We start from the raw sequence: 23,003 nt of genomic DNA, 5'->3' as shown, positions 1-23,003 counted from the left end.
CTTCTGGCAAACTTTTCATACCATAGGTTGGGTTTGTCTCATTTGAAAAGCTTTTATCTAACGCTACGTGAGCCACATTTAGTAACAGTTCTGCTGACTCCCAGGCTCAGATATTGAGTCGTGAAATTTCCCCCCTTTTCAAATCCATTTGCACTTGATGCTGTCGGGCTCGCGGTGATATTGACGGACCACAACATTTCAGTGCAACAAGCTCAGTTCAGCAGATGAAAGTCTCAAGGTGAGTTTGGGCCTTCCATTTCTAAACAAGCGCACTTCAACTGAAGTGTCGGTGACCATATTCAGAGGCACTTATTTATGTTTGGGGAAACGAGATGTCGAGCGCCTGACGGACCGTTTTCCTCGCTTCTAAAAGCGCGGTCAATGAATAGGTGCCAGGTTTCTCTAAAGAATCTCTGCAGCCTGCAGGCTAAATATCCTTCAAACCAATTCTGTGAGGAAGACTATTATTATCAGCTGCATTGGACCAATAGAGAACTGCTGAAAAATAACATTTCCTCCGTTGTATTTTTCACTGAGGTGGAGTAGATGCTTTGCCGAGAGTTGTTCTATCGTTATCTGACTTCATATATTATTTAAGGGCCATCAGATATGTGGACAAAATGTATTGCTGAAAGGATGAAAGTCCCAGAAAGAAAGAAAAGGGAAGGTCTCTTTGGGATCCCTGCTGCTCACTGCATTCAAGTCGAGAGATGAGACACTTTGTAATTAAATCAAAGGCATGCTTACCGATTTCCTTTTCTAGTGTTCGAAATCTAATTGAAATAGTTTTTTTTGTTTGTTTTTTTTCCGGTTTCATCTGCACCCAACAACGCGGGGAGGATGGTTAAAACTCTCTTGATGCATTTGTAAAAAATAGATAGAGATATTTGGCCTGGAGAGGACTAGAGTGCCCCCCTGTGTATGGTGAAGAAAACTGCAACTTGGTATGAAGTTCATTGCTGTGTCATTGGTGAGATTTCATTGTAGATGTTGGTATGAAAAAAAGCAATGCTTCTTCTACTAAATTAGTCTTTTCAGACATCACATCGTAACACTGACTGCTCAGAATTACTTTTAGATTTAAAATTCTAAAAAGGCTCAAATGTCAGTCGCCAGTCAGTTCCTTGTATCTTTCCTCGACTTTGCCTTTTTTTTGAAAAGCAAATATCTCGACCAGGAGCGTCTACACACACACGCATGCAAATCGGGGCAGCCTGGGTGTTTTCCATCACCTGCTGTGATTTACATCTTCGGTTTGTTTTGCCCCATTACATCTCCTCCAGTGGTCAGGAAGGTCAGGGCAGGTTTATATGCACTGGATGTGCTTGTGATGATATATATGTGTTGAGATTCCCTCTTCATATTCACCCAAACGACCCACATTCAGCTCATGATCATGACCCATGACTGAGTAATGATGTTTCTCTGCTGCCGTGGAATCAGAAATGTAATGTAGTCCCACAGAATGACTTTCATAGTTTCAAAGCACAAAATAAACATGTTCAACTCTGCAGCTGACTAGTTAAGCACACGACTGAGAATATGTGTCAGCAACAGCTAAACATTAACATAATTGAACCTAAGAAAGATCATCTGCCAGATGGAAATGGCAATACATTTTCCTGCATGACTTTGGTGATCCACTGACTTTTCCTTGAGCATCACCCCGAAGTTCACATTTAATGAGGTTCAGAGAAATTTCAGAGAAATGTCTCGACAACTTTTGGATGGATTGCAATGAAAATGTGGTACCGACATTCACGTTCACCTGAATTGTACATTTCATCTCATCAAATCATCACATGATTTCCAAAACCAGTGCAGATTTGCCTCGAGATCTAGAGGTCGAGTGATCTACCAACAAGCGAAGCTTCTGTCCAAATCCAAACCTTTCTGTTTCACGGGCGAGTGACCACAGCCATGAGACATTTTGATAAATCACTGCTTGTTTATGCTTTTGCCACCTTGATGAATAACGCTGCAGATATGCAAACAGCAGGATGATGAGTTTTCCTTCATAGTGAATTTGTTTATGGCTATTTGTTTATGGTCGGGGTATTTCCCAGAGGCTTCCTGACCATTGCTCATTGCTTTAGTTAAAATGTATTCCTAATTTGACATGTCGTACTAATTATGTTACCGCATTCCTGATTACACTCAGAAATATTTCCTACTGATGAATGAAAAGTCAGTGTCGGTTTAGACAATCTTAAACCAGTTAATTTAGACATAGATATCAACGATCTGTCACATCCACATTCATGATGATCACTGGTTTGGACAACAGGTGTGGTCAGCTTAAATCACAGCCAAGCTGTTTCCTCCGAGAGGTGAGACGGATGCCGAAGGACGCCCCGTCTCTCTCCCAAACGACAACACTTTGCATACAGATTTCCATATATTCCATTCATGTTGGTGGGGGTCATTTAGATTTGTTCAGTCACTTGACTCCCCTCGTTTCCAAACAATCACAAACCCATCTTCAGTCTGGCAGGATCTTATCTCTGTCTCCCTTCGTAGAGGACGAGGAGATGGCGATAAAGTGAGTCACTGCATATTTGATTATTGGGCCTTTTACCATTTTCAGCAAGCGACAGCTTACAGCAGCCATGTGGAAAATACCAAGGAGTTTTTCACTCACTGTAAGTCTCACTTTGCATTGTGCCTTTATTCCTGACGGGGCTTATAGTGTTACTGCCGGGTGCTTAATGCATTTAAATTGATCTTCATCTGGTATAAACTGTGGAGTTCGCAGATGATAGATGGATCGAAAGATGTACTTCATTAATCCCAAAATCATTTAACTGGGCTAGTGATAGATCTTGATGCTCTTTTCAAGGGTAGATTGTGTTGCTTTCCCAAGGATCCACTGGAGGATGTTGAGACTTGGAGTGAGTCTGTGGACAAAGTCCTCAGTTGTAAAGGTGAGAGTCTCTTCTGCTTGTGTGTGTGTGTATATATATATATACACATAGGGTAGGGTAGCAACATATATATACATTGCTACCCCTACTTACTGTCGTCTATGATTTTCAGCCGGACAGATAGCTTTCCGGGAGTTCCTCAAGTCCGAGTACAGTGAGGAGAACATACTGTTTTGGCTCGCCTGCGAGGAGTATAAAAAAATCAAGGTGCTGCCGGAGATGATCTCCTCTGCCAACAGGATCTACTCAGAGTTTGTCCAAACAGAAGCGCCCAGACAGGTAAACCACTGCACTGAGACGATCATTGGTTATAATCTGAAACCGGTGGTGAAACTGCAGAAAGTTACTTCAAGATGTTTGGTGAACGATGATGAAAATAGTTGGGCGTTCAATGTAAATGTAAATGACCTAAATGTAAATGTTTGATTCCAGATCAACATAGATTGCGGCACCAGAGAAAACATAACAAAGAACATCTCCCAGCCTTCCCTGACATCGTTTGATACGGCCCAGAAGCTTGTTTACTCTCTGATGGCCAGAGATTGCTACCCACGCTTCCTAAAATCTGACATCTATCAGGGACTCCTGAGGAGAGCCGACTCAAGGTGACTGCTTTAAAAACTGCCAGCCTCTCAGATGGAGGCTCTTCAACTCTCCAACTCTGATCTGCTGTAGTGCTCTTTGATTTCAGTGTGGATAACAGGTTTACGCCATACAATCCAGATCCCAAATCTAGCAGAAATAGCTTCTCTCAACCTGTGTGATTCAGTAGACAGTTACAGGTCATGAGAATTTGTGGCTTGTATTATACTTCATCTCTTTAATTATATCAAGGTAAAACATAAAAATAAAAAAAAACTTTAAAGAGATTATGCACATAATTCTTCCATGATTAACTATTTTCTCTCAACTCCCCGCCCCACCCAAGAGTTTAATAATTAAAATAATTCCTTTATTGTAAAGTATTATCAACACTTAATTGATTATGCAAATATGAAACTTTGCGCTGAGAAATCCAACTTTCACATGCAAATAAATATGTGAGTGTATTGTTAACAATGTGTCTCTTGTGTTTTCTTTGCCCTAGTTTTTGGGAAATATCCTAAAACCTAAATATCCAGTTGAATGCCATGTGGGTGTGGTCATTTTGAATAATGCAAATCACCTTGTATTGTTGTCACAGAGGGCCTGTCTGTTTACTACAATTTGGTCATTGGTGAAGAAATACAGCAGATGGCAACAGAGTACTTCAAGCAGCATCATTCAGTAAACAAGAAGAGAGAAAAAAGGAAAAGCGTCTCTGTGTGTTTAGAAAGTGGAAGCGAACACAGTGTGGTTTCTCTCCATGTGACTGCAAGATGTTTGGCAAACATTTAGTTCTGCTTGCATTGGTGGCGCTGAATGTACGGCTGATTTATTTTAAGAAGCGTTAGTTCCCACCTTGTGTTTGTGCAGACAGCTCCCCACAGCTTCCTCTAGTTTAGACAACCACGGCACCGTCCTCCTCCCCTCTGTGGGAGGAGGGTTAAGTTCATATTCTAAAAACATTGCATCTGACAAACTGCACTTTCAATCTGCACTCGTTATCGCCAAGCAGCGTGTCACGCAGCAACACTGCAGCAGGAAGTGAAGAAGACGTTAATAATGATAGGAACTGAGCAAGATTCTGGGCGACAGCAGTTGATGGAGGAAACTCACAGACGGGTGCTGCAACCGATAAAGAAAATGTCTGAGATGACAGTTTATGTCACCGCGGCAAACCATCAAAGCTTGCCTTCTCACACGAAACACTTTCCTGTCGGGGCAAACTAATAAGGACGATTTGACAAAACAGTACCTGTGGCTCAAAAGCAACTCATTAAGTTTTATTAAAAACTTTACTTAGTAGGTTTGAGGTCATGTTTATTTCACCATGTCACCACATTTACCAAACAGCATGTCAAGATTCACTAAGCTATTGACTCATATGTATATATATATATATATATATATACATACATACATATTCTATTATCTTTACTCAGATGGGGGAAGGAATACTGTAGGTCAGAGGTCATGTTTTTTAGTGACACGGTGGAGGTACCCCCTATTACATATCGTATAAAATGTTGTTGCTTATTAAACCAGGCATAATAATGCAGTGCAGCCTATAGTGCCATGTATAAATGTATGTATACAATTCTAAGCCATTACAATAAGAATTTTAATTCTATATTGGCATTTCTACAACAATTTCAAAACATAACATTTAACAAAGTTAACATACCGGTAGGTCGTATTCGTGTTGATTTGTATTTTTGGACATATTTACATTTTTGGAAGAAAACAAGTTTGGGATCAAATCATTTTGGGACCCCCTGCAGTAACTCTGTGGACCCCCTAGGGGTCCCAGACCCCCTGTTGAAGATCTCTGCTGTATGTTTATTCACTGTAAACATCAGGCCTGCATGTATTTATGTCAAAGTTACATTATTATTTCATAATAATGCAGCTGTAGGTGCAGAGTGATTGAAAAAGGAAAGCAAAACTGTGCTCTACACTGACTGAATTTCCTGTAAAGATACGTTTTCTGAAGAAACAGTGCTTATTTACATTTTTGGTCCCCAGAGGATGCAGTCTATGATCTTATCTCGCAGAATCGTGACGTGGCATTTGTGTTTTTAACTGCTGGATGGATACAACACGCTGAAATTCACAGCTCTCTTAAAGAACACCGTAATTTAATTTGATGGTGGAAACTGAAGGGATGCAATAATTTAAGTAATCAGAACCCATTTTGTTCCAACTATAAATGATGTCTACATGATATGTAAGGAAAGGATGCATGAACGTTCCAGTTTTGTTTCTGCACGGATGAAAACTCCTCTTAAAGGAAAATGTCATGAGCTGAAAGAAGCAGGTTTGCCAATCACCTCCTTCTCTGAGGCCTTGGATACCTTTATATACTTTTATATAATGCATCGACATTAGTAACAAATTGGACCACTTTCACTGAGAAGGAGTACAAGCTTTCTGCATCACGTATGAGGATCAGAAACTCATGTGATATATGAGTAGTGAATTTGGAATAAGTGGTGAATTTGGAAATGTGAGCAGCTCTGTGTTCAGAGAGGAAGTTCTCAAAGTTCATGTGATTATTAAGGACAACCGCGATGAGCTATAAAAACCTGAATGAAGGGTATTTTTCTATTTAAACAAAAAGTTATCATAAAAAACAGCCGCGATTTCCTCCTAAAAAAAGTTCCCAGTGTCACATTGCCAGCAGAAAGGTTGAGGAACTGGAATAATGTTCATGTTCTTGTTTAAAAACTCTTAAAACATCCAGAGGAATGTCCAGATGAAAAGGTGAAAGCATTATCTTTGCCAGAAAGACACAACACTGGGGAAGAATAAAGGGGGGTTTTTATCAATGATGTTCACAAAGACCAGTCAGATCCAGACATTGCGGTCTCATGTCAGCCCCCCGCTCTGTTTCCTCGTCTGCCTACACTGTCGACGACCAAGTAATGGCATAAAGATATAGTTGGTTGTAACAAGTCACTTTGCTGTTTCCGTCGGAAACAAAATAAGAAACACTAAGCCCACTAAGAACTCCACATGGAAGCAACTAAATGACGTGTAGAAAGTCAGACGCCGAGGTATTGCTGGACCAACAGTGGGTATTAAATATACTCTGTACCGGCAATTCAGTCATTTCTTGTTTCATGTTTAGTGACAGAAGCTGAGAGATGAATGAAACCAAACAACACATTTAGTTTAATTTGATTGCCATGTGATGTCACTAACGTTGAACAGGCTGATGGTAAATAGATGCTGAAACCTTTGTCACTCTCAAAAGGCAAAGAGTGAACGGGATTCAACGAAAGAATGGTTGAAAAAGAACATTTCGAAACCTAAAGCTAGTGATTAGATGAAACCAAGTAATGCCATATCAGTAAAAACCCATGTATTGAATTGAGCGAGGATGCATTTTTATTGCTTATGAGTATTACTTTTAATTTGTAAAGGGAAGATTGTTTCCAGTGGAACATTGATCTAAACCATTTGCCTGCTGTTGAAAGTTCCACTGTCCCACATTTGCATGACCAGACTTTGAAAACAAACAAACAACGATGCACCTTCATGTACAGTACACACAGACTGTAGCTGCAGTCCAAAGCAGCTTTGCGTCATCTCCAACTTCCTCTTTTTCTGCGGTTAGTTTAGCATGATGTTGTGACGTAACTCGCCTACTTCGTGTCAGACCTCCGCTGTACGTATAAAAGACGAGACCCAGAGGATTCGTCAAAGTATCACAGTGGAAGCCGCAGATCTCACAGCAAACCGACACACAGTCACCTGGGCGTACAAAGCAGCGTTGCCATGCCGAGTCTAGTCACATCACCACTGAGCGAGCTGATGGACAATGATAACAAGAAAAGGTAAATATTTGATCACAGCTGATGCTCTGTTTCTACTTTTTTGTGTGTCGTTGACCATCAGCCTTTTAGTACAAGAAGAACGTGTCAGTAAATTAACCCTTGTTTTTTATTGGTGGATCAGGGGAGGAAACCTGAGGTCTAGGCTGCAGTGTAGATCGTCACAAGTGGCCAACGCCGATGGGTGAGTTATGAAAACTTCTCCACTGAGAACATCTGAACTGTTGGTGTGCTTTGTTGTGCATGTGAATGACGGTGCCCCCCTCTTCTGCAGGCTTTGTTTCGAGGAGATGTCCGAGTGGTCCCACTCACTAGAGAGACTTCTATCATCCAAATGTGAGTTTGGTTGTCGCATTGTCAAGTTTCACTGTAAGTGTTCTTCCTCGACGCTGACTCACTAACGGCTCATTTTTCTCGTTAGACGGCTTAAAGATATTCCAGGCCTTCCTGAAGTCGGAGCTGAGTGATGAGAACATTGAGTTTTGGCTGGTGTGTGAGGAGTACAAGAAGCTCAAGTCTTCCTTCAGGATGTCGTCCAGGTCCAAAAAGATTTTCAAACGTTACATTCAAGCCGAGGCTCCGAGAGAGGTAGGCACAGAGGTTTTGAAAACGCAGACAGATTCACGGCTCTTTTGCTGTGTTTTTATTGTCCTAATAATTTACCCTCTGCTTCCAGATCAACATTGATCACAAGACCAGAGAGCTGATCAGGCGGAATATTAAGGCGCCCACCGCACTGTGCTTTGACGATGCCCGGAGGATCGTCTACGGGCTGATGGAGAGAGACTCTTACCCACGTTTCCTCAGGTCCGACATCTATCAGGCTCTACTGGACTCCACATCCGAATCGGTGAAGATGTAAAGACAACACATACCAGAGACATTGTCTTTGTAGGAAGCTGTGCTGTGAAGCTGAGCCTAATGCCGGACCGCCTGAGAGCAGCTGTGTGTATGTTTTTTTTCAACACATTCAAGCCTTCTGAGGTGGAGACGCTCTGGGGTCGAACCACAGCCACGTATGGCCGCGTTAGAGGGGAGAGGTCAACCCTGTCAAACCTGGAGAACGGGTCGAGGCTACATCAGCTAATGTGCGCAGGCGCACATTAGCCGCTGTAAAGTACAGGACTTCCCAGAGATACCACGGTGATGTTGCGGTGAAAATGCGAGGGACTTTCTGTGCGAGACGCCAGGAAGTGTATGTGGTGCAAACAACACCCTCCACCCAGGATGCAAGTGCACAAGCTGGTGTCAACATGTGCACACCTTCTTAAGTTTATCCAAATTTCACTGAAGAAATTGACAAATATGCTATCTAGAAGTGTGTTTTTAATGCACAGAGATTTCAATATTTTTACATGCTGACATCAGTCACCAGTGTGACTGATAATTGATATCTTGAAATTATAAATAATCTGAACTAAGCTATATGCTGCGTTGTTTTTGCAGTTTGTGAGAACATTATGTGAATCTTCAAATCATGAATTTGTACAAATGTATAATAAAACATATATTTGCTTTGAATCGACAGTCATTCGCACGTTGATCAGCTCGATCTCCATTTTGCATCCGTTTGTCTCTGCTCCTCCCTTTACTGATGGTTTACAATGAGTGAAACACCATTCAGTGAAATTTAAATATTTAAGATACTTGCACATCATTTTACTCACATTTCGCTAAAATCCATCCTTGCACATTTTTATCACTTTGAGGCGACTATTAGAATCTAAAGTGGGTAGCCTATGGGTTGTTATACTGTGTCTAGCTGCACAGCATGAGATTGCAATGTAGCGGTGAAGTGAAGAGTTAATGATAAGGACCGATACGAGAAAGGCTGTTGCATAACACGCCCACCAACACAGCAACTTAAATCAGATTGGCCTTTGGTACTTTTGAATGTGTGAGTAAATTCTACGATTCATCCAGCCTTTGTTTTACTATTTGGCCTTTCATTTAGTGGTAAAGCAATCAGATGTTCTCCTCATAAATTGTTCTTAATAGGGAAAAATGCAATTATGTCACAAAAAAGCAACAGAAAAAGAGTTTATGAGTGGGAATCTATCAAGTAGCATTCCCTTAAATGTTACAGAAATGAGGGAGAAGTGTGAAGACCCAACGGCTCTACCACATCCTCTTTTGGTCTCATTGTTCATCTTTGAGTTTCTGCGTGCACACACTCAGGCCGATATAAGTAATAATGCCCCTGAAACTCCTTTTGTGCTTTTAGAGAGCAATAGACATCAAATTGTCAGTATAAAAGCAATCGTTTTGTATTTGTGCCAAAATGGCTTTCAGCAGGATGAGAACATCCTATTTATTTGTCACGCAGATCAGTTTTTTTTCACATCAATGCATGCTGAGGCCTTAAACTAACAATGGGGGGGAACCACTGCATCGTTTCCTTATTTGCAATGCTCTGTTTATTACTAACAATATGATCCGACGATGGATTAGTCATATGACCATGAAAAGCTATAACAGACCAAAAATAAAATCAGGTCACATCCGAGAGACAGGATGTGAGTTGTCACGCATCGTATGACACAAATGTACAGATCGCTAAACTTTGAGGATACCTGCTATCTACTGCAGACATCACTATCGTCATTGAGTCATTTAGCTGCTGCGCGTGTCATGAGACAGAAGTCATGCTTTTGCAACCACATGGGTTGTATACAGGAGGTCAGTGGATTACTGTGGGCTGTTGGTTCAACAAAGGAGACTTTATTCTGGGTCTATTTCACGAAAAAATGTGGAAGCAAAAAGTCTACCTTGGTCAAACATGAGGTTCCAAAATTCCCCGTTGTTTTAATCCATTAGATCATCTTAAAATGAAAATGGGATAATCTGTAGCATTTGACATCTAGATGAGAGGAGTCTACTCTACAGCCATGCTAGCTTCTCTGAGGCAATGTTGTATGAGCTATACTTCAGCTGTGCTTCAAGCTACATGCTAACACCAGCATGCTAACATGCTCACAATGACGATTCTATAGGACGATGCTAACGTGCTGATTTTTAGAAACAATGTTTACTATCATCATCATTTGAATTTAGCATGTTAGCATGCTAATATTTGATCATTAGCGCTGAGCTCAAAGTAACCTACAGCTGAGGCTGATGGGAATGTTATTTGTTTGTCGGGAAATTTGATCATAAACCAAAGTAGGCCGTTTAGACAAATTAAACAGTTTGACATTATGGTGGCGCTAGATGAAAAGTTATGGGATCGCCTAAGATATTACAATTCTGAATTTCATGACAACCCATACAATAGGCTAACCTATACAAAGTCAGACCTCGTTAATTTGTCACATACACAATCATAGACAGTAGAACTTGATGTGAAATTTGTTTTTGCCTATAGCTACAGAAGCAAAAGAGTAAAAGAAAACAGAATAAATAATAAACAATATAACAGGTACATAAAACAATGTGATTTGGATGGTTTATATTTAAGCTTTCTAAATTAGTGAGTTATGAATTTGAATGTCAGTGGATCTCTGGACCCCGGATGGCCTGAGGGAAGAAAGTCCTACTCCTCTGCTCTAGTTTGGCCTTCAGGCAGTGGTAGTTGTTGAGGGGATGGAATCCTTCTATCAGCCTCTTAGTCCTCATCCCATAGCTCCTGGTGTAAGTGTCTTGGAGGTCGTTCAGCTGATCTCACCACCCTCTATAGTGCCAGGCGATCCCTCTAGGCAAAACATATCGCCCTGCTGGTGGTGCTAGAGGAATAGTTCGGGGATTCATCCTCTACTCCGTGAAATTTCATAGCAATCGACCCCGTAGCTCTTTTTATATTTTATTCAATGACTTTACCCACATTGTAAAATTCACTGTCAGGAAGTGGGTCAGGATAGGATAAGATATTAAAACTGTCTGCTGGAGGAGAGGGAAACAGCCAGGACACAAAAAGAGTCTCAAGTCTGCCCGACCTGCAGGTGTTAAGAAGGCTAGAAGGAAAACCTACTTGATAATGCATGTTAACATTCATTTAATATTTAAACCCAACAAAATACAACACGTTGATGTGAATTTCAAGTGAAAAGTTGAACTGTTTTAAACCTAGGTTGTGTCAGCCAGAGCTGTATTATGTAAAACTAACATGTGATGAACATAAACCCCTGTGACCACAATGCTCAAAGGCTATCATGCAAATCAAGGCTGTACTGAACAGACAGGTTATATAACTTCTTCATTTAGAACAACACAGTCGTGTAGTGTATAACTTGCTGAGTCATTCTGAGTCGTGCTGGCTGCAAAAGCTTCTATTGATGATGGCCATGTTTAAAGAGAATGCTGACCCACTCTGAGTTGAATACGTGCATCAAACCGTAGCAGTCACATATTCTGGTCCCTCGTGGCCTAAATAGGTGTCATTAAACCAGTTGTATAAAGGTAATGGCGTAACACTCTCACCAAAGCAGACCTACATAATTATTCTCTTTCGCTTCTCTGTTCCTCCTGTGTTTACGCTACTTCCTCAGCGACGACCTTAATAGTAAATCATGCGCTCTTCAATGGTCATATGGTCCCATTCTTAGTTTCGTAGTCACATTTCTAAGTATAGGTATAGGTGAGATCATTTAACATGTTTTCAATGCTTCACAGTGCTTTTTCCACACCAAAATAATAATGTCAGTATACAGCAGAAGGGACCCGCATTCAGAATTTGGATGTTTTCTCCTCTTGTCAGTGTGGGATTTCTCCAGCTTCCTCCCACAGTCCAGAGACATGAGATGTGAAGCTTTTAACAAATTTCATGAGAAAAAAAAATAATGGCATGAAACAGCTCGTCAACTGTAGTGGTAACTGTGTAAGTAAGTATATTAGTAATTCATTATATAATCACACATTAACAACATGTGGATGTGGGTTGCTTTGTTGTAACAGGCTGTCACTGATCTGTTGTAGCTGTTGATGACCTTCAAGAGCCAACCTGATTAAATTGGGGCCCAATCTTTGCATGATTTCCCTGTTAATGGTGTTGGAGCAAGCATATCGCTGAGGACATTTGTTATCATAGCAACTATATTCTGCACTGCATAACTGCATACATTGTCATACATTCAAAGTACAGGTAATAAAAGGGGGCTCTGCAAACCCCATGCTAAGTTGTGGGCAACATTCTTTTACCAATTGTCTATTCAAGGTATAACCCCCCTTAAACATGTCATTTTGTTTATGATACTACTGACTGGTTAAAGGTAACAAAGTGACTGTTGGACTGGATCTCTGTTTGATAAAGAGCTAGCTGTGGCTATCGATACCTAACACTTGAAATTTTTGAGACATTTTTCTCCCTCCTGGTGGCGTAGCTGTTGGGATACATTAATGTCCTCATCAGAATATTTTTTTGTTGGTTTTTTTAAGCAAATTCCCTCAAAACGCATGACATACGCATCAGTCTCAGCCATAGTTTCTACTGACCAATAATTAGCAGTAAGATGGTAAACATTACTTGGCATCAGCTTACATTAGCATTGTAGCATTCTGACATTAGCATTCAGCACAACACAGTGCTGTGCTAAAATACAGTCTCACAGAGCTGGTAGTTAAAGACTTCCTCCTTTGTTATACACTTTATTTAATAGTTATTATTCAATACACTCATATACTTCCCAGAGGAACAAAAAAATCACATTATTTTCTGTTCTGTCTGTTACCTCCCATCTCCTTACCCATTCCCATCAAATCCCTAAAAGCAATACACATATAATACTTAATACATAAAATATATACAGTATATGAAAGATATCCCCTCTCCCTATATTTATATTACTCTGAAGTCTTGAATCTAAAAATGTCCCTCCATTTTTCTGTCTGGGTTGCAGTTTCTCTCAACCAATTTCAGTTAAGTGCTAAAAATATAGAGAAGTACTTATCAGAGTGGTGAGAAAGTAATTGAAGTGTTTTACCCCTATAGTAATTGCTCTGGCCCCCAAAATAGTGTGCACTGATACAATGTATGATCTTCAGGTGTCATCTTCTGAAAAGTGGAGTCTCTCAAACTTGCATTCTTTTTAATGGCCATCAGCGAGCGACTCCTATGGTTGCCAAAAGGAGTTAGATTGTATAGAAGTCTTTGAGAAAATTACCCCACTGCTCACTTGATTTATTGCCTCAGTAAACATAGTAAATGAGAATATGATTTCAGTCGCTGCATGGTTTTAAACCATCTTCAAGCATGATGTTCATTTAGTAAATGAAGGACCCATTTAGAGTAAAATAGATGATAATATATGATTTAGGGTGTGGCTACCTTGTGATTGACATGTCACTACCAAGGCGTTGTCCCGTCTGGGTGTTGTCCGTGTTTCTCTTTCATTGTGTGTTATTTCAGTTACTATATTTGGTTAATTCTGTACCCTGTAAATAACATAAAAAATATGAATTAAAATTACAGATTGGGCCTTTAAACCTCCGGACTGTAACAAATAACAATTTGAATTGACCTGAAGTTTTTACTGCTGATGCTGAATTGTCCTTACCAGAAAACGACTTCTGACGAGCAATATTACACACTTATTTCAGTGATCCTAACAAATTAATATTGATGATACAGAGGCATATCACTTTTTTAGCGAAATTGACAAAGCGTCCAAGGAAATCCCCTTAACATAATGTTAATGTTAAGTAATGTAATGAAATCTTCAGTATTCTTTTAAAAAAAGCTTCATTTTAAAGGTGTCAAAACATGAATGCTGGAGGGGAGGTGATCCAGAAGCAATGAAATAAAGACACAGAAGGAACTGCAAAGGGGAAAAAAGCAACACTGTGGAAAAACTCGTGACCACTTGACCTGTGATTAAGAATTACATCAAATGGTGAGCTAAACAACGTAGAAACGATGTCATGCGTTTAACTGTGGAGAATGTGACGGGGTTGTGACACACAGCAAAGATGTGTTCTACAATCAAAGATCAAGGAAGAGCACGTGCTTTGACGCACTTTGAGTATTCTTTTAATACGTAAAAATCAGGCAGCGTGTCAACAGAGGTTACAGACAACAAGACAACAAAATCTCAGACCTGCATGGAAATTCACAAATGTGACTTCATCAGAGACCAATACCATGGAGGAAAATCAACAGGTGTTGTTTTAATTAAAAAAAAAAAATCATGCTGCATATTAATATTGTGTTGCCTAATGTTTTAAGACACTGCTTTCCCACAAATATAATTGTCATCTGCAACACAAAACTTATATCAAGGCCAGTTTTTGTTTTTCTTCATAATTATTAATTTGTTTCTTTGTGCAAAAGGTGGAAAAATAACATTTTGGGACCTTCTGAAATCCAAATTCTGTGAGGAATGTCAAGAGTTCAAAACCTCTGACGGTCCAGAGAAGCTAACACAGAAAGCAACAAGTATTTATGAAGAGTTCATCAGGGCTGAGTCACCCAAACATATGAATATAGCATAAGAAAAACACTATTTAATTTATGCATAAATATAAAACATTATTATTGCAGAAAGATCAAGAAGTGCAATTTTACATGGAAAAAGTTGTTAAAGTCCTAAAATAAATACTGACCTGTATCATACTGCACATCAACTATATATGACCACCATTTTTAAATTATAATTTAGAACTGTAGTAATGATGCATACTGCACAGTATGTACATTTCCCAATTGCAACAGCACATTTTAAACAGTTTTTTTATTTACACATCATTGCAGGTAAACTCGGATTTCTACACAAGAGAGATCATCAGGCAGAGCCTTCGGTAACCAAGTTCATCTTGTTTTGTTGTGGCACAGAGGAAAATCTAGAGTCTGATGGAGACGCACGCTTCATTCAATCCTGATGCACTTTCTAAGCAGAGAGGCCTTGGGATGCACAGAGAGGCCTTGGGGACGAGGGGCACTGGAGATCTTATGCAGCACGATTCAAAACCAATCTCCCTGCTGTGTGAGCTTTATCTCTTGCCATCATGCACGTTGATGGTGTTAAGTGTTGCAAAGTCCCAGACTCAGGAACTGCTGTTGACAGAAACTGTGCAGGCACTTCCCCTTCCCTTCATATGTCACCTCAACAGCACAATGTCTCACATGACTGAAAGCTGTGCCAGTGCAATGGACGTAACACAGTGCAGGCCGGGGCCACCTTGTGCAGGGAACACTGGACATCACCGAAGGGTTAAACTGTGCTTTAACACCTGTCTGAGATAATGTTTTAAATGTAATATTAATGGTTTTATACAAGTGACTTGTATATTTTGTGATTTTTGCACTTATGGAAATGATTGATGATGAGTAGTTGCAATGGTACAGGTTTTATGTTTTAGCAAATAAATACACATTTTCTACTTCAAAATCAAAATTCATGAACTGATCAAAAACCCTGTCTCTGTGTCATAATTAGTGTTTGTGAGTGAAATGTCCTTTCAGTTGATGTGCTACTGCCACCCAGTGGTGACTCATAAAACATCCATCTCATATAAATCAGTCTTCCAAAAAAAAGTGAATTATATGTCAAGCAATAATCCATGAATCAGGTTCATTGTTACAATGAATGAACCACACTATAATCTGGAAACAAAAAAGAGGCTCAAACGACTACAAAACTAAAACTACATCTGAAAATGAATGTTGATAATGTTACATTAAAGTGTTCAAGTAAAAGGAAATTCACACTTCTCTCTCACCCAGCATTCACTGTTTGTCCCTTTCTCTGTGACTCTTCACTCGTCTCTCCCACCAAAGTGTATAAAAAGCAATTTACTAAAGTTATGTACATCTTCCTTTTTTTCATGTTTGTGTTTAAGTTTGTATCATTTTTAGGATTTGAATGCTAGAAATGTGAAAATTATAGAAATGCGTGAAAAATTGATTTATTTATATACTTCCAAAGTGATGAGTACTTCAGCAGTGGATTGTCAAACATTCTTCATATTGCGAAATGGGTGGGCACTTAACGTCATTGACTACTCATCTGGGTCTCCCTCTATATTCTGTAGCCCACCTGTGGAATTTGTAGTTTGATTATGGAGAGAGTGGTTAAAAACTTGCCCGCATCAGGAGCGGAACAAAGGGAGGAAATGACGAAATTAAGAATGTACACAAAGGATGTAACGTATCTGGGCCAAAGATAACTCTAACTGCCTGTGAGTCTGTGGCCACCAGATGACTCGGTGGTAGGGAGAGTCAGTGAATGAACATTTCACTTAGAAACTCTATAGAAAAATTGATGGTATTATGCTGGAGATGTACATTTTCTGCTTATAAGAGACTTGAGCGATTAAAAGAAAATTCAACGTTTTATGACCTACTAAGCCTGTACTATTCAAATCTGGCTGAAGACAAATTATTGTGTATGCAAGTGTGTGTGTGTGTGTGTGAGAGAGAGAGAGAGAGAGAGAGAGAGAGAGAGAGAGCGGCAGATGCTATTGTGTGTGATGGCACTCTCTATGAAGTACATACATATATTGTGCAGATGACTCAAAAAGATCCTGAAGATCAGACAACTAGGGTTGCCTTTCTGCTCCAGAAAGAAGATTTGCATGAATTAAGCATATATATCTAATTATCTGGGAGTTTATAGTAGAGATGCTTGTATATACTCTTGGCTCCATGAAACACCAACCAGAAAACGCTTTAATCCAGAATATTTAATGAAATGTCAATCTAGTTACCCATGTGGGTTTCTGCAAGTCTGAAGGGGAATTTGGAGGTGGACTGGTTAGCAAAATAAGGTCCCATTAATCAAAAATAATCAAAAGTCTAAAGCTTGGAATAAAACCTGGGAGAGTAGCATGAGCATGGGAATCCTGAAATAAGGGGAAGGTTTCAATTTCACTTTTAGAAATATAGAGAAATAGAATAAGGGATGTTTTTTAACAGAAGACATTCCAATTTAAATAGCACACTGAGGAGGGAGCGTGGGATGCACCCCAAAGAAAAAAGGGCAGGACTCTGTATCCCAGCATCCATCACGGCACCACTCTTGGCATGATTATCTCACTGACGGTCAGACAGGAGGCCGCTTAGCATCTAGCTAAATAAAAACCTTGAACTTTGTGCACATCGGCGATTTTGTGGTACGTTCATGTATATATAATATTGAACGATATGTTTTAATTAGCAAATGTTTTATTTTCAGCAAGGCCAAGGCAATTTCATCAGGGTTAGCGTAGCTAGGTAACCAGCTGTCCATCCCAGGCGAGGTGCATCGAGGTGAGCAGACCGAGCGCAGCGTCCCGGTGTCCGGCGAGGAAAACGCTCAGTTGTGGGACTTGACAGTCTGGTTAGAGGGAGCCGGGTGGCTAACAGGACTAGGAAGCTGCAGCTCAGAAACATTAGGAGTACGTTGGATAGTGTTGCTACGTAACTAGCTAGAATATCTTTTTAACTAACTGTTAAGTAAGTTGGCTAACGTTAACTAACTACTCTCCTCTGCTAGCTTAACTAACTGAACTAGTAACGTTAGCTTACTGAATGTTGACAAGCTAACCTTAGGTTAATTGGCAGTTAACGTTTTTCCAGCATCCTCGATTGAAAGCTCAGTGTGTCTGTCAGATGTGTATCATCCTGTCCTGTAATCGGCTTTAAGTTAATTTTGTCATTGCACTGAGTAATGTTGCTAGTAAAGCTAACGTTATCTTGTGTTCATGCAGACTCTCTTGATGTCTATTGATCTCTACAGAAAATAAGTTGTATGAGTTTTCAGTCTTCCATGTTTAATCCTCACACCAGCATCATGAATGGACAGTTAACTGGCACATTTAATTAAATCTCGACTGTGTTTCGCACACTCTGTCCACTGATTTATTTTGCTCTGTGTCAGTTTGAACTAAAGCTTTGTGAAGTGGTTCTTTCATTAAGTATCACCCACTTACTCTGGCTAGTGAACATATAAGCTAATAAAATCCCCTGCAACCTCTTTCTGTTTCAGGCCTTCTCTAGTGTTACAATGGAGCCATCGGGAAGCACTCCTGTAACTTTATCAAGCAACCCCACCCTGAACTCAACAGGTGGCGGCTGTCCATGGGAGGTCACCGACAAGGCCAGACTGTGCCGCTTCCTCTGCTATGGCTCGGAGGGAGACGTATACACTGCCAGAGAGGAGGGTCATGTCAGCGTGGAGAGCGCCGCTGGTCTGCTGTCCCTGCTGCAGGAGGGTCGAGGCGCTGAGGTGGTGGAGGAGATAAAAAGGTTCACTCGGGATGAGCGAGCCGTCGGACTAGGCCCCTCGTTTTTTGCCTTGGCTTTGTGCTCCCAGCACTCCGAGCTAAAGACCAGACAGGCGGCGTTCAAAGCCCTGAAGGAAGTTTGCCGGGACCCAAGCCACCTGTTTTCTTTCATCCAGAACAAGAAGGAATTGAAAGAGGGTATGAAGTGTGGTATTTGGGGACGTGCCCTGAGGAAAGCAGTATCTGACTGGTACAATGAAAAAGATGCCATGAGTCTGGCTGTGGCTGTGACCAAATGTAAACAGAGAGAGGGATGGTCACATCAGGATCTGCTTAGGCTTTCTCACACTAAACCAGCTAATGAAGGTGAGTTTACAAAGACCCACATTCTACAATTACAAAGGAAATATTCTGTTGAGGGTCTTACACTCATAGTTGGAGATGGTCTTCTTATGACTGTACTGTCATGTTTTCTGAAAATGACATACGGTAATTGTGAAATATCTCAAAATTCATGATGATAAACAGAAAAACTCAAAAAGAAAAGGGAAACGGTGGTAATATTGACACTTGCAACACTGATGACAAGACACTACAGGCTAGTGCTTCAAAAATGACCATCAAATATCTGACCCTGTATATTTCTAAATCTGTCCTGACAACAACTCACAAGCTTTAAGATTTATGTTTTAGCCCTTAGTCATGCCTTGGAGGAAAACGGACCCCTTGAGTCAGACTGTAATGGTTTGTGTTTTCAGCAATTGCCTTGATCAGCAAATATGTAACAAAAGGATGGAAAGAAGTCCAGCTTGCCTACTCTGACAAAGAGAACTCAGAAGAGGTGGCCAAAGTGCTTTCGTATCTTGAAGTGGTGGAGAAGGTGAAGCACAGTTGTGATGAAACGGAGGTCATCAATTTAATAGAAGAACACAAACTGGAGAGGGAACAGCTGCTGACAGACCACCTGAAGTCCAAACAGGTTAGTGGGCTGGTTTGTGTGACACTTGTTAACACTTTATAAAAAAAAAAAAGCTGCGAACAAAACAGCACTGTATATGTCATTTGGAAATTATTTTTTTTCTCATCAGTACAACTGAAAAGGGATATGTGTTTTTTTTTTCCGTAGGTGTGGAGCGCGTTGATGAAGGAAATGCCTCTCCAATCATTGCTAAAGACCTTGGGTAAGATGACGTCAAACAAAATTCTTGAACCAGGAAGTTCAGAAACGCAAGCTATATGTGAGAGAATTCAGAGTGAATCGGCACTAATGAAGGTACTTTCTTTGCAAATTGTCTTACATATGTTTTTAATCAAACATAAGTCAATGTTCAAATACTTGATGACGGTCTCGAAATCACCCAGGCAAAGATGCACCCTTTCACCATACTCTTGTCTTCTGAAAACTACAAAAGAGGCCAAGGCTATCAGGGCAAAACAAAATGGGAACCAGACAGTAGTATCCTCAAAGCAATGGACTCTGCCTTTTACAAAAGTTTTACGGTAGGTTTTTTAATTTTATTTTCACCACTTCTCACAAACCATCAATGAAAATTGCAACACTTAAGCTAACGTTTAACCTCTGTTAATGTTGTCCCCAGAATGTGGAACCAGTGGGTAAACGCTTCATAGTGGCAGTAGATGTGAGCACGTCACTGAGCAGCATCGTCCCAGGGACGTCGATCAGCACCGCTGTCGCCGCTGCAGCAATTTCCATGGTAGGACAACACTCAAGCAAGATATCTAGATTCTACACATCATGGGTGTTGGTCCCAGTTGGAACGACTGTGTCTGTTCTTTCACATTGTGATTATCTAAGTGTAATATGTGGGAATACTTGTAGCATGTGTGCAGATGTGTGGAAGGGATTTTTGTAATTGTGATGTCATGCTCTTTTGTTGTTTGTTGTTGTTGTGGTACAGATTTTTGCAAGGACAGAGGAAGACACACATATACTGGCCTACTCTGAGGGCGCTTTGGTTCCATGCTCCATCTCTGCAGACATGACTCTCGCACAAGCAACATTTGAACTGGTTAAGGTAAGTGTAAGCAACAAAGAATAAGACATCAATAAAGTTACTGTTCAGTTTACTTTACGAATAAATACATTTTACAGCCATCTGAGACACAAATTACAAGAAATATTGGTCATATCAGTAGCAAACAGGTATTATGTTTATATTGACTACACTGTACATATCTGATCGGAGTTCAGTTCCTGACCTTTTCCCCCATACTGAATGTTCCAGATCCCTGGCGGGAGCACAGACTGCACTCTTCCCATCACATGGGCCCTAGAGAATGGGAAAGCTGTGGATGTGTTCATCATCCTGACTAACAACCCATTGTGGATGTTCTCTGCCAGCCCAGTAGAGTCTCTAAAGAATCATAGACAAGTACATTTGTTTGTTTCTGCTTGGGAAGGGGATTTTCATTGAATAATGTCCTATGTTTTATAATGCTGAAGAACTTATTTCTGAGAAATGTATGAGCATATCTCTGGTAACATAATATTAAACAGATCTTTAAATCAACTAATCAATTAAGCGCCAAAATCATATGAGTGTAAGTCAACTAAGGAGAACACTTGGTCGAGGACAGCACTTGTCATTTGTGATAACGATTGTTTTAGAAAATCAGCTTAAGCAAACACCAGGAAAGATTTGATTTGCACAGACATAATCAGGTAAATAGGATGGGATTGCTGATGTCTTGTGCTCTGTTCAGAGTCAGTCGTAATTATATGACAGTAACAGAGGAAAGAAGGGCCTATTTTTAAGCAAAGTTGAGCATACATACACATGCCTTTTGCAAAAACAACCAAAAAAACTGAAATTTCTTGTATTTTCTCACAGACCTCGGGAGCCAATTCCAAGTTGGTGATGTGTGGGCTGACTTCCATCGGACACACCATCGCAGACACAGAAGACAGAGGTTTACTGAGCATCTGTGGTTTTGACCTGGGTGCTTTCAGCGTCATTCGTAATCTTGCCCAGGATCTGATCTGATTAAGTATAGGGACTGTCTCCGATTCATGTCACAAAATGAAGGCGGGAAGTTGAGCTATGTGGCCCACTTAGCACGTAGATTGCCCTAAAACAGCAGTAGTGCAAAAGATGTTGACATTTACAATACCAACTTCTCTTTTTGTATTACGCCACTTACAAGTCAACTGACAAAGTGTCCAGCGGGCTGGACGACACTCTGGAAATGTTATGTGCATATATTTTATTCTGAAATCTGGAAAGGGAGTGATCAAAGCATGATAAGTCATTGTACATTGTACTCTGTCTTTGATGGTTCATGGTTCAACACTTATCCATTGAACAATAAAGTCTGCTTATAAATAGCAAGATGTTAGCAGATTAAATAAGGGGAACAGCATAAGAATCAGAATGTTTGAGGCTTAGAGCAACTTTAAGTGGATTTTATTAGGCTATACTGTGATTTCTAGTAGGTATCTATGATATGATTTTAGCAGGTTTGATGGTAGAGGCATTTCTAATTTAAAAGCCTGTCGCTCTGTCTAATGTAGCATTGTTATAAATGACTAAAAGATACATTGTGAAATATAGAAGTTGAAAAGCACCAAAAGTCAAAGAACTGGAATGTATTCTGTTGACTTTTCAAATTATTTGGTTTGTTTTGTTGTAAAATAATTTTGTTATAGTGATATTCGTGTCGAGAATTCCTTTTATACAACTCTTGCCTTTAGTCTAGGTAAATTTCTTTTGTTGTATTAACATTTATTTTCCCCTTATTTTAAAACCGATGTGTCTGGTCTCCACTTATACATGTATCCTTTGAAGGAATGTCCTTGGTGCTCTTAAATGTGATGATACATTTTTGGGGGGGATTATTTGCGATTTTTACTTTTGTAAAATTAATAATGATAATGCCTGTGTGTGGGGCTTTAAGTGAGTTTTCTCTAAATTGTAGAAATTGACTCATATTTAAGTCTGATTTCTATGCATCGCAATGTTGATTTCATTGTATTGTTATGTCCTTCGAGGGCCACACTATTTAACAACTGTTTAGACTGAATCTGCTAGCACAATAACATTTCTGTGTTTTTGATGTAAGAACGTTCGTTACGCGAAAACTAACAGATAACTGCTACCTTCCCAGGAATACAATTAATTGAATGTACTTTTGTAAAATGTGTAACTAGAAATTTAAACTACAATGCTTTATATTTCTTCAAACACAGAATAAACAAAATGCTTGCAGTATTTTAACGTCTGAGGCCAATTCATTTTGGACGACTATAGTGGTGCTCCTTGTTTCAGTCAACAGTGATTATGTAATTACTGACAGCACTCCCTGAACTTGGAACACATTACTTCTGGTGTTATTGCTTCCCTTCCAAAGAGGAACGACTTACTGACCATGATACTGTGAAGGATTTATCTCCACACATGCCAATACTGTATTTTTAAATAGTGAGACGATGGCAGCTGTCACCAAAGCATGATCTTGACCGTTTTTACTGCATTGCTACTCTCTGTTGTATCTGTTATATCTGACCCTG

At 40.0% G+C, this 23,003-nt stretch overlaps 2 protein-coding genes across 2 annotated transcripts; both read left to right on the top strand.

Annotated features, from left to right (window-relative positions):
- Positions 1-2,471: 2,471 nt before the first annotated feature.
- LOC311011760 (uncharacterized protein) lies at positions 2,472-8,204 on the top strand (the record flags this gene model as incomplete). Its single annotated transcript, XM_084006889.1, has 9 exons — positions 2,472-2,642; positions 2,840-2,924; positions 3,037-3,203; positions 3,357-3,529; positions 7,190-7,345; positions 7,467-7,526; positions 7,617-7,678; positions 7,764-7,930; positions 8,019-8,204. The coding sequence occupies exons 1-9, from the start codon at positions 2,610-2,612 to the stop codon at positions 8,202-8,204; spliced, it is 1,089 nt and encodes a 362-aa protein (XP_083863015.1). The 5' UTR covers positions 2,472-2,609.
- Positions 8,205-17,276: 9,072 nt separating this feature from the next.
- On the top strand, positions 17,277-22,893 carry ro60 (Ro60, Y RNA binding protein). The gene is made up of 9 exons (XM_084008322.1): positions 17,277-17,383; positions 18,238-18,841; positions 19,234-19,454; positions 19,602-19,748; positions 19,838-19,975; positions 20,074-20,190; positions 20,395-20,511; positions 20,722-20,868; positions 21,328-22,893. Exons 2-9 carry the CDS (start codon positions 18,256-18,258, stop codon positions 21,478-21,480), a joined length of 1,626 nt encoding a protein of 541 aa, XP_083864448.1. The 5' UTR covers positions 17,277-17,383; positions 18,238-18,255; the 3' UTR covers positions 21,481-22,893.
- Positions 22,894-23,003: the final 110 nt, after the last annotated feature.

Source organism: Eutrigla gurnardus (genome assembly GCF_963514095.1).
Source record: "Eutrigla gurnardus genome assembly, chromosome: 4".
NCBI lineage: Eukaryota > Metazoa > Chordata > Actinopteri > Perciformes > Triglidae > Eutrigla > Eutrigla gurnardus.
This window is presented reverse-complemented; position numbering and strand designations above follow the sequence as displayed.